The 12,554-nt window shown below is 39.8% G+C and overlaps 1 protein-coding gene across 1 annotated transcript in view; it reads right to left on the reverse strand.

Annotated features, from left to right (window-relative positions):
* DROSHA (drosha ribonuclease III) overlaps positions 1 to 12,540 on the reverse strand; it is a 77,070-nt gene extending 64,530 nt beyond the window's left edge. The window contains exons 1-6 of the mRNA XM_054057385.1: positions 12,501 to 12,540; positions 8,577 to 9,434; positions 6,902 to 6,988; positions 5,697 to 5,928; positions 4,670 to 4,811; positions 1,875 to 2,029 (exon numbers count right to left, since the gene is read on the reverse strand). Coding sequence (XP_053913360.1) covers positions 1,875 to 2,029; positions 4,670 to 4,811; positions 5,697 to 5,928; positions 6,902 to 6,988; positions 8,577 to 9,427 — 1,467 coding nt within the window. The 5' untranslated portion in view covers positions 9,428 to 9,434; positions 12,501 to 12,540. The remainder of the gene's footprint in view (positions 1 to 1,874; positions 2,030 to 4,669; positions 4,812 to 5,696; positions 5,929 to 6,901; positions 6,989 to 8,576; positions 9,435 to 12,500) is intronic.
* Positions 12,541 to 12,554: the final 14 nt, after the last annotated feature.

Genomic DNA, 12,554 nt, shown 5'->3' on the forward strand with positions numbered 1-12,554 from the left:
TAAAATCACTGCTTTTTGTTCACACATTTCTTTCCACACTCTGAGACCCTTGAGAAAAGTACAGGCTTAATGAAACTGAATCATGCTTCCCTGTAAAAGCATACTTCTTCACTGGCTTACACACTCACAAAACAGAAAAAAGTTTAAAAAAAATGAAGTCAATAGCAAATTGCTCATCACTCCCCCAAAATAAGAGCCTACTGAGGCTATTAAAATCAGTTATTTTTAAAAATCTCATCCTTAATTCTTAGAACTGTTCAGCACTTACACTGCCTCTGTTACATTAGATGTGCAGACCAAGACTGACAGATACATGAAATACCTGTAAAACTTATGACTTCAGAAGCAAGTCAGCTACATATCTATCTTCTCCCTAATTACACAGCTCATGGAAAAAATATGCCGAAGAGCAATCAAGTGAGGTTAAAATGATACTGGAAGATCATAATTTTTCATAAACTACGGCCAATGGCTTCTAACTTCCTCTGACCAATAGGACAACACAAACAAACCGATAACACTTGTAAGGAAATAGCTGTCGTGGTGGCATTGACTTTAATAACTTATTTTCTAGCAACTGCCAACACTGCTGGAGATTATCCAAGGTAAAAAACACTGCTCAGATTGAAAGGCTGGCAAAATCCATCCTAAAAATCCAGTTACATGTCAGATGCTGCACTTGTACATGCCATTGTGCATGGCAATCATTCCTGTTTTATGCAGTGTGTAGTAAAAAAGCATTTTGGTATAGCAGATAAATACCTAGGAAAACACCAAACATTTTCTAATAAAATCTACTCAGAAGTCGTACAGCAGTGACAAGCTTACCATGACCTGATTTCAGCCCTCTCAAGAAAGGTGAAGAGTCAGTTTCAAGAAAGTTTTTGGGAAAGAAAGCTTTTCAGCAGGAAACTCATAAACAACACATTCCTGAAATTATTAATCCTACTGTTATTCCACTTCATTTTATTTAGCCAATATACTGGCGTAGAACATTACATTAAAGTGTGCCCAAGAGCTTCACATTTTTTTCTGTTAAATATCTAAACAGTTCACTAAATTTGTTTTCCATATAAATAAAACCAGCAAGCAATGCTCAAAGTCTCATTATTTTTTTCTAACTAGAAGCATATATATGAGTCTGCAATAAAATATTCAACAGACTTTTGAATTACCATAGTGGCAATAAGCATTGCAGCATCTCTTGGCATTATGATTTGTTGCATGCTAAACTCAAGCATCATACAAAGTACCAGAAAAATAAATTTACTGAGATGCCATTTGACAATGAGTTAGAGTAGACTGTAAAGTATTTAAGTAAGAAAGATGAAGATGGCAAATTTGCAAACAAAAATTAGTCTTCTCTGCAATGTATACATTCAGAACAATACTTCATGAGCTAAGCAATTGCATTTAATGAGGACTATAATCTCCATGCAATTACAAAAGAACCATTAAACAAGAAGTTAGGCGCATTAACTGCGTATTTAAAACATTATTTATCATAATGAGCTGAGAGCTTTTAGGTGAAAAATTGGTAAAGGAGGTAAACATGCTGCCTTTTCTCCATCCCAGAACTCATCTGTGTACCTTTACCTCAAGTCTAAGAGGACAGCATTAGTACAGTGTTAGCAATTCAGGCTTTATTAACACTGTCAGACATAATTCCAGCTCAACAATCACCAGGATTCATAAGCTGGAACCACACTCTCGAAATCAGAAGTGAAGTGTTTTGAAGAAGATGAGAGAGGAAAAGGGAATAAAAATACATACTGAAATACATGTCAGTCAACATGTTTGACAACAATGCAGAATTGTAGGTCTACAGGGGAAAATGACTTTCACATACACAGTAGTTTCTCCTCTCACCATACCTGTCCTGGATCATTGTACCACAGTTCTTCATGGAGTCGATCCGGGTGTGCTTTTTTACGCTTTATTTCCGCAATGACATCAAAAACTTCAGAATCTGAACTGCTAGAGCAGCTGCTGTCATCTTCGGAGTCACACTCTGACTCACTGGAGGTCTCTGATTCACACAGCGAAAAGTTAGCTGAAAAACACTCCCTGCACTCTACTCTAGTAGCAATGCATTCTCTAAAATAACTGCATCATATTGAAAATTATTAAAGTTGTGGATGACATTCACACTAATGATAAGAAGGACAGCAACTGCATTTTTATTTAAAAATGACAACAAATGCTATGGATATTAAATGCATACAACAACTGGACCTGTTTGCACGCATCAGATTTCTGTCCAGAAGCACCATGGACCAGTTGTAGAACAGCAATTTCAGTTACTAGACATTAATGAGTATGGAACTATAACCTACACAAGTATGACCATAAACTTAAAAAAAAAAAATATGAAAAGAGAAAGAGCAAAGGAGAAAGAACACACTAGGTCACTATCATGAGCTAAACAGAACGTTTTGTTTGAAAGTTAATACTGCTTGCTATGAGCAAAGTGCTTGCATCTAGTCTCATTCTACCCAAAACTACTTGCATCTGTAGCACGTACTGTCTATTTAAGGGTTTCAAACTGCAGATATGGATAGAATTATTATAAGATGTTAAAATTTATTTAAAAAAAAAAAAAAACAAACCCCACTCCAGGACGTGGTTTAGTCGGCATGGTGGTGTTGAGCTAACATTTGGACTGGATGACCTTAGAGATATTTTCCAACCTTAATGATTCTATGATTCTAGAACATGTACTGTTAGACTAATTTTTAAAAATCAATTATTTCTAATAAATTCATTGCAATGTATGATAAACCACAGACAAGAAGAAAACCTGGAACTGCTAGCTGAATGAATTCAGCCATAGTTTTTTTTGAAAGCCCTGCGCTGTTGGTTTTCCTTCTAACTTTTTTTTTAAAAGACATTTTTCTTCGTATTAACCGGAAAAAAAAAATTCTAACATATCAGGGAGAATAATGCTAAATAAAAAAAAAAAAAACAGAATATGGTCCAGGACTTGTTAAAATGTCATCTTTATGGTGCCATCAAAGTAATGCTAATAAGTGTCTGGATTTAATTAAAAAAAAAAAAAAAAACTCCACAAAAAATACAGAGTCTAATCTCACATCTCTAACCTTGTGCAGCACTTAACAAGCGACTCCCAATCTTATATATTTAGTATCATTCATTTCCACAGATCTCCTCAGCTCCAAATTAAATAAACGCCTTCATGGCCAAGACATAGAGCATGATATGAGTAAGGTTTCTTATTCTTGGAAGGATCTCACGATCCAAAAGTGCTCTTGGAGTGCGTTGCTGTCTCACTATTATTGCTCACACAACTACTGCTCACACCAGGCAGAATAGAGACAGCATTTACTTAAGCATAAAATAAGACAAACTATTAGACACTATAGAAGTATAGCTGCAGGAGAAGCTGGTACAATCGCCAAGTCAGCCCAGGGGACCAACGCAGACACAGAGCCCTCAGGTCCACCAGAAAGAGTCAAAAAAGAAACAGAGCAGTTGCTCTTGGCCCTATGATGTTTTAGCCTGGAGTAGCAAGGGAACTCTTTCTGCCAAGATGTGAGGAAATGAAGCTTCACACAGGTATGTTAAATACAGCAGTTTTGTCTGTGCTTTATCCACATGAAAATATACCTCCCGAAAAACCTTACAGCTACCTTTGCCAGTGATTATTTAGTGAATTTAAATAAGTGCAAATCCACTGTTGAAAAAAACATAAAAAAAGGTGCTTTCTTTACAAAAGGGAATTCACATTTTATTTAATCCATGTTTATTTTTTCCTTCATCTTTATTGTATTTTTTTTCTATTGCCAGCATGTAACTGACCATGTTATTATATACCTGTATTTCAACTTCAGAATTTTTGACATGTAATTTTTAAAGAGTTAGGAAGCTCAAATATGAGACCTGAAGCAGTTTAACAGGCAAACATGAAGCATCAGTTAAAAAGCAAGCCCAACAAATTATCTAAATTAACATGATACACCTAAGAATTTCTTGAACTAATGCAACTGACTGAAAAACTAACTACGAAACACTGAAATTCTAGAAATATAGGAAGAGCAGCTAGCGGCTGTCACAAATATAAGAAAAATAACTTTTACTGGCTATACTCACTTTGTAAGTACACAAACAGTTATCATTCAACCAGTATTTCCCCACTAACTGATACAGCTAGCAGACTTATTTCACTGCAAGAAGATACATATAGGTGGTGCATGACAATGCAGACAAACTATGTTTTGAAAACTGATGCTTCTGCATAAGGTCATAGTAAGCAAAGTTGTACAACCAAACCTGATGCTATATCAAGCAGCCATATGAGCTGATAACCACTAATCTTGCTTCCTTCTCAGAAATATAAGAGTAGGAGCTTCTGAAAGCTTCTTGTGCACAATGCTTTGGCCTAGATGATCATGCTAAGGACGCTTTCATGCCATGGAAGAGACTTCAGCATAAGGCAGAGCTGGATACTCTCCACTTTCCCTTAGGCTTTCCAGGTAAAGAACCTCGCTTGACTTCAGTCAAAAGCAAAGGTAAAACTCCCATGGACCCATAACATAAATCTAAAAAGCACTGATTAACCTATCAATAATATTAAACACACAAAAAACTGCTAAAACCAGGTTAACTGCAGAGTATTCCATTTCAGAGCTTTTTAATAATTTCTGCTTACCTAGATCTTCATCTAGCTTGGTCTTTGGTGGCTCCCACGGAGGCCTGGCTGCTTTGGCCTTTGCCTGTCGCTTTCCTAACTCCTCATCAAACTTTTCATACAGATCTCGGAGCTTGCTTGTTCCTACCACAGTAGAGTCTCCCTGTTAATTGAAAAACAGAACAACAAAAAAGACAATGTTGAAATAGCACATGAACACAACATGTTCCAGCATTTCACGACGAAAAGCAAGAGGAGAACAGACAGATTTGTGTAGTTCAATGAAACATGAAAATACTTGTTAAAGCTTTAGCATACAATTATGTTGTTCCACCAGGTGAATTAGCAGAGAAACGAACTTCATTTGCTGGTGTACTATCATCAGACCTGCAGCCTAATTAAGCAGAACTATGACTAAGCATATTTAGTAGAGCTCAGCATTGACTTTTAACAGGTTTAGAAGAACTGGGAAATATGTGAAAGTATTTTGCAATTAAAAAGAATTTTATCACACACAAGAAACATAAAACCCAGCTTATTTTGTTGCCTGCTTTGAATCACCATTAATTGTCTCTCCATGTAATTCTCCAAAAAAACCCACAACCAACCAGAAACACAAATCTCCCACAAAGATCCAGAAACTTCTCCCCTTTCTATCATGACTCCACAAGTAAATGTTAAATACAAAGAATCCCGACTTCCTTCTTCTGTACAAAATTTCTCCAATGTTGTACATTGCTTGAGGGATCTTTGCTCAAATACAGGTATATAGGGAAAAAACCCACCCTCCCCTCCTGGAGACAAAAGTGTACCCTTCTTCCAGGTACCACTAATCTGAATGCAAACAGACGAAAGAAACTGATGAAAACAGAGAAGAATATCAACAAATAAAGCTCTTATGAGGGTTAAAAGACTGAGATGATTTGGAAGAGAGAATGGTTAAATGACACAAAAACATGATCCTTCTGAAGGCTTCATATTAATCAAGTAACCAAATAATCAATAAAGGACTATGTACAGTAATTTCAGAGCTTTCTCACAAACATACCACTTGATCCATAGGGTCATTGGAATAATAGCTTTCAGAATGGGTGCATCGAACCCAGACTGGCTTAAGTAATTCCTCATCTTCCTCTTCATTTTTTTCAGATGCGTTCTCCTCTGATTCTTTGTCTTTGATAGCAGTATAACTTTTCTCTTTGTTAGAGCTCTGGTTCTCAGACCACCTTTCTCTGTCCTCTTCCCATCGAGGTCTCTTTCTCTCTCTGCTTGGAGACCGGCTTAGCGGGAGAAAGCAAACAAAATCAATTCTCTTTACTATTTTAACAGGGACAGCTTCATAATGAAAAACAGTTTGTTTCAGATCAATACATTATTCTATCATGTGAATTTCTGCAAAATCCAGTTGCTTCCTCCTGCTTTGAACTTGCACCATACATAATATTTTGCAGTTCTGACTTACTATAAAAATGTACTTAAAATTGAAAGCGCTTTTGTATTTTAAAACTTATTCCATATTTAGAATGAAAAAATCATATGCTATTTTAGATTAAAATTCATACATGTATTTTAGGTGATTTTCTTTTAATTTTGTTCCAAAGCTGGACACTCATTGCTAAATACTAAAAGCCACATCACTTACAACTAAAAGTTACAACATAAAGAAATTTCAACACATAGTCCACAAACTATTTGCATGAGAAAAGAATTAGTTTGATGAGAAGGAATATACAGAAGCCATACTGCTTGTGTACTGTAACACTGTCATTCCTTTGAACAACACAAACTTTGATATTCCCTATGTATTGCAAGAGTAATACTCTCAAAAGCTGAAAGTAGGAAAACTACTTTTTTTTTCTTCCTCTGCTTATAAGACCAGTCATACTGCACTGATTTCCACCACCTAGGATTCAGAAGGAAAGGAGTATCAATATAAAAATAGCTCCTAACAGATGATCTAAGCACAGAATGACCGTAAATAAATTTGGTACTTTACAGACTTGAAGCAGATGTAAGAGGAAGTCTTTAGGACACAGTGGTGAAGCCCTCTCTCTAGAGATTAACCCTGTTTCTAGCTCTATAACGTCTTGAGATAACTGACATTTGCATGGACAAGCAAATGGTTGTAAATTTTATACACTCATATTTTCTGAGTTTCAAAAGAAGCACATCTGCACATATACATACACAAAAAATCACGTGTGGATGCACAGAACCTCAAATACACAAGAGACCAAACATAACCTTCCTTACCTTCCTGCTCTCTTGTAATCTTTTTTGTAGGATCTATCTGGTGATGGTGATCTTCTGCTGTCACGGTGTCTATGCCGCTCCCGCTCCCTTGGAGAGTTCAAAACATAAGTTAAATGAGAAATCTGGTATTTCATACATTCCACATCTGAAAGGAGCACAGAAGCAAGCTGAGAACATGACACACACTTGTTGACTGCTAAAAACATAGATATTCTTAATGCTGACCTCCAAAAAATTTGTAAGACAGTCACTTATCTCCTTCAACTTTATCATAAAGCCATCAATCTCAATACAATGGTTAATTCATACCACACAGAGGTAACTTCTATAAATTCACCACAGGACTTGTTGCCATTCTTCCTCTTCTCCTGTCATGAATGGCAAACTGTAAGGTTACTTTATCTTTAACAATTCTAAATGCCTCAAGGAAGGGAAACAAAACCTATTCCATGCCCAATTGCTTTGTAAGCACAGCAGTTATTGAAGTGTTTCAAGCAAGGACTCTCTCCCTGACAGCCACCTCAAGCACATGCAAAAAACTGATAGACACAGAAAATCTGCATCACACTGAAACTATTAATCTTATCTACAAGAGTCAACTTGCACATACACATATATAACTTTACCACCCAAATACACTTCTGGGGCAAAAGAGCTTTAAATTAACTGAAGGTTTGAGGAAGACTGGCTGGAAAACTGCCTGGCAGAAAAAGACCCGAGTGTTGGTTTGATAGTCACCTGAATATGAGCCAGCAGTGTGCCCAGGTGGCTAAGGCCAACAGCACCCTGGCTTCTATCAGAAACGATGCGGCCAGCAGGAGTAGGGAAGTGGAAGTGATCATCCCTCCTGCCTTGGCACTGGTGAGGTAGCACCTCAAATACTGTGTTCAGTTTCGGGACTCTCACTGTGAGAAAGACATTGAGATGTAGGAGCATGTCCAGAGGAGGTCAATAAAGCTGGTGAAAGGTGTAGAGCACAAGTCCTATGAGGAGCAGTTGAGGGAACTGGAGTTGTTTAGTCTGGAGAAAAAGAGGCTGAGGGAAGATTGTAGTGCTCTTCAAAGCTATCTGAAAGGAGGTTGCAGCGAGGCGCGTGCCAGTTTCTTTTCCCAAGTAACAAGTCACAGGATCAGATGAAATGGCCTCCGGTTGCACAACAGGAGGCTTAGATTGGCTATTAGGAAAAAATACTTCACTGAAAGGGCTACCAGGCACTGCAACAGGCTCCCTGGTGAAGTGATTAAGTCACCATCCCTGGAGGTATTTAAAAGACATATAGAATTGGTGCTTAGGGACATGGTTTAGTGGTGGCTTGGCAGTGTTAGGCTTACCATTGGACTCGATGATCTTAAAGATTATTTCCAACCTAAATGATTCTGTTTCTATGACATTAATGTGCATATGATGCAACAAAGATTACACAGGCAGTCTGCATACCTTACTAACAACTTGTGTTAATCCACAGTCATTTGTGTATCTGTCTGCCAGCTTACTAGTCAGGTGAGAAGCACTGTACCTGAAAGCTATCAAAACAGCAGGTCTTTGCATCAGACCTGAGTACTGGCTACCTCCCGAGGCTAAGAGTGAGTGAAGAACGTTGATGCAAACAAATGCTATAGGACAATGATGATAGGTCTCCCTTGGAAGGCAGAAAATTAAAATAAAAAATCGTTACCTGTTACGCTCATAACTTCTGTGATGAGGTGATATTCTTCCTCGGTCATAATCTGCCCGGTGCCGACTGCTTTCCTGCCGCCTTCTATCTGGACTCCGGCCTCGATCCCGACGATCCCCATGGTTAGTTGACCGATGCCTGTCACCATGGATATGACCATGTTCACGATGTCGGTGCTCATCATAGTGCTTGCTCCTGTCTGGAGACCGCCGATCACTTTGCGACTTCTCACCTTGGTACTGACCCGTGTGCCGAAAATGGCTGCTGCTGCCACTGGCATTGGTAGTGCTGCTCTGAAAGGAGCCAGAGTTGTGCTGGTAGCTATTGAAGTTAGGTGGTGGGAACGACTGCTGTGAATACCCTGTGGAGTACACAGGCTGGTAGTTGACTTGCTGTGGTATGACGGGTGGTGGGGGAGGATGCGGTACTGTGGGAGGAGGCATCATGTAAGGAAAGGTGCTTTGCCCAGCAGGAGTTCCTGGCACAGGAGCGTTGCTAGGATTTGGCACTGGCGGAGGAGCAGGAGGGAAGCATGGAGGCACTGGGAAGCTCTGCCTCATCTGGTGGTTTGGAAATGGTGGCCTCATGGGACACTGGCTGATAGGATTTTGTGTGGAAGGGGGCACTGGTGGAGGGTAGGGTACAAAGTCTGGCCTGGGAGGTATGTAACCAGTGGCTGGAGGGTTTGAATAGGTTGTTGGAGGGACAGTTTGCTGGTCATACTGGTATTGTATGGAAGGCTGTTGTGGGTGAAGCTGCCGTAGGTTCTGAGGGCGGTAGGTCTGTGTTGAAGTTCTTGCTCCTGGTCCCCCCTGACCACGGGGACATCCTCGCCCAGAATGGAAAGACATGGCTCACCTTTAATGAGGAAAATAAAAGTCCAATGTCACACAATTTTTGTAGGATGTCCTTAATGTATTTGTAGGAACTAATCCCAAAGTGCTAAAATTACAGTTCCGGCAGTTTCCTTTAACAGAAGCAGTGAACGATGTCCACTGACTTTCGTCAGGAGCTTTGTGCTCCTCAGACCTCTCGTACAGGTCATTTATGTCCCTTTGATTCCTTTAAGCTTCTAATCAATGAAAGCAGTCTACTGTCTTTAACCCAGAACACAAACCGGACCATGCTATCTGACTTAATGCTAATCTCAACAAATGATTGATAAGATGACCAGTCAAGGATACAAGTGCCTCTGCTGGTACTCAATAAATGCTTTGCGATAAAGCCTTCAGACACCCCACACCAAAGAAGCTACTCATTTTAACAACTGTAATTGTTATCCAGAGTCTCATAATGAGAAGTTCTTTCTAGAACATGATTCTAAACTTCACACTCTACTAACACTTGGCCCAAGTGGATCTAAGTTAGTTGGTCCAACAATTAAGTAAATTTTAAATGAGAGTAGCAATTTACATTCACAATTGAGATCTTAATTTAATACAGGATTGAATTCAACAGATATTTTGAAGTATTTTAGGTTAGGTAAGTATATTTTTGTGGAACAAAAATCTTGCAGGTTACAGAAAAAATTACGCAGACTGTGCTGCTATTTCAATTCACTGAAATCAATGGTTCCCCAAAAAATCCCTCAGCTGCCTGCTTGGCCCTGTTAGCTTTCCAGAAACTGCCACTGCTTCAAGTAAGCTTAAGTCTTGCTCAAAACTATTCATGTATTTAATGCATAGTATTAATGTTTATTATAAATGAAAACCACTGCACTTCATTAAAGTTAAAATTCATTCTTTAATTACAATGTTAAGCTTCAAGAACTGGAAGAACAAATACACAAAACCCACATTTAAAATAAAATTAAAAAAACATTCATGCTGTCTTAGCTGGAATGGAGGGAGAAAAAAAATTAGTTAAGCAGTGGCAGCAAATCCTGTTTTCTGTAAGGAGGAGAGAAAGAAAGGAGACACACAGAGACACAACTGGAAAGATTGACAGATGAAGAAAAAGCTTTCCTTTTACTGAGGCTTTTCTGACGCTGAAGTCCTCAAGCAGAATATTCTTCCACCTGCTATCATGCAACAGAGACAACCTGGACTGCTCAGAGAGCATTGCTTTCAGCTGCATTCTGGTGACAGTGCTGCAAAAGATTTAGCTTGCTGAGAGATAGCAGACAACTTCTGATGAACCAGAGAGAGATTAAAAAAAAAAAATGGGGGTGGGAAGGAACGACCGACATCAAGGACAAACCGAGAGGACACTAATTCTCTTTTAAGACACGTAGGACTTAGTGGAAGCCAGGAGCTGATGCTGGTGGCATTCATTCCTCTGCAAAGCAACCAAAGGCCAAAGTAAGAAAGAATTCCTTTTTCTATGGAATTTCTAGAAGACACCAGCTATTACAGTAAAGTCATTTGTTTCTTCCAGTTAGCCTGTCCCAGCTTAGTACCCTCCAGCCTCATAAAGGCTCTCAAAAAGACACAAGGAAAGGGAGGAAACAAGTTCCTTTGCATTATTTTGTCTGGCAATATTGCAACCTTTTGCCATTATTAATTCTAATCCATTAGCTATTGAATCAATTTTCCTTTAGTTTCCAAGTCACGAACCCACACAGCTCAGGCTTGCAACAGTTTTATGTACGTAACTGTCAGCAAAGTATATTTTATTTAAAAGGGTTGAGCTAAAATTTTATTACCTTAAACAAATTAAAGCAAAGCCCACTGCACCATGGTGCCTTGTCGTAAAACACGTTTCGTTTTTACACATCATAGCATTCAAACAAAATATCTTGTTTATCACCTCTCTCTTAAACAGAGCTCTAAGACTTCCCCAACACCAGGGAGCCACTGTGGTTCTACCACTCTAACTTCACTGCTTCAGAATGCACAGAATCACAGCTGAAAACAAATACTGAAACATTGATTTTTTTCATAGAATCGTAGAATAGTTCGGGTTGGAAGGGACCTTAAAGGAACTTAAAGGGAACTTAAAGATCATTTAGTTCCAACCCCCTTGCCACGGGCAGGGACATACCACTAGGTCAAGCTGCCCAAGGCCCCATTCAACCTGGCCGTGAACACCTACAGGGATGGGACATTCATGACTTCTCTTGGCAACCTGTTCCAATACCGCACCACTACCATAGTGAAGAGATTCCTCCTTATGTCTAGTCTGAATCTGCCCCTCTCCAGTCTATACTCATTGCTCACAGTCCTATCACTACAAGCCTTTGTAAATAGTCCCTCCCCAGCTTTCTTGTAAGCCCTTTTCAGGTACTAGAAGATCGCTATAAGGTCTCCCCAGAGCCTTCTCTTCTACAACAACACCAACTCTCAGCCTGTCCTCGTATAGGAGGTGCTCCAGCCCTCCAATCACCTTTGTAGCCCTCCTCTGGACCCACTCCAACAGTTCCATATTTTTCTTATGTTTTTTTTTTTTTTTTCCAATTTTTTCAGATATTGAATTTTTTTTTTTCAGTTTCAAAATATTGAAAAAATAGTGACTAATAATAACACGACAAGATAATTATAAAGCACCCTCTGCTGCAAACTTTGGTCACGTTCGATTTAGATTTAAATGTACATGAAAATACTAGAAAGGACAAACTCTCCTCTTCCTAGTGCTTGATGAGGAAAGTTATGTGTAGGAGGCGCCACGCTCCACGTTGTCACAGGTTTCTTAAAAAATACAGAAAAAGACCTCTTTCTTTCTGTGCAGACACATGGCTGAGCGCAACAGGGCCCCAAGCTCTGGCCTCAACCTAACACCGCATCCCAATGAAAAGGAGAAGGCAGGGAGACCCGTTCGAGCGCTGCGGTGGGAAGCGCTACCGGCACGGACACTCGTTCTCCGCCACCCCCGAGGAGCTCCGGTCCCGGCAAGGCCCCCCGCGCCGCACGGGGAAACCGCGGCCCCAGCGAAGCCCCCGCCCCACCGACCCCCCCCAGCAGGCACCGAGCCCGCCGCCAAGCCCACCTGGCGCCCCGGCTCCGGAACAGGAAGCTGGTGGGAGGGCGCTAGGGGCGGAAG

Source organism: Cuculus canorus, chromosome 2, assembly GCF_017976375.1.
Source record: "Cuculus canorus isolate bCucCan1 chromosome 2, bCucCan1.pri, whole genome shotgun sequence".
Classification (NCBI taxonomy): domain Eukaryota; kingdom Metazoa; phylum Chordata; class Aves; order Cuculiformes; family Cuculidae; genus Cuculus; species Cuculus canorus.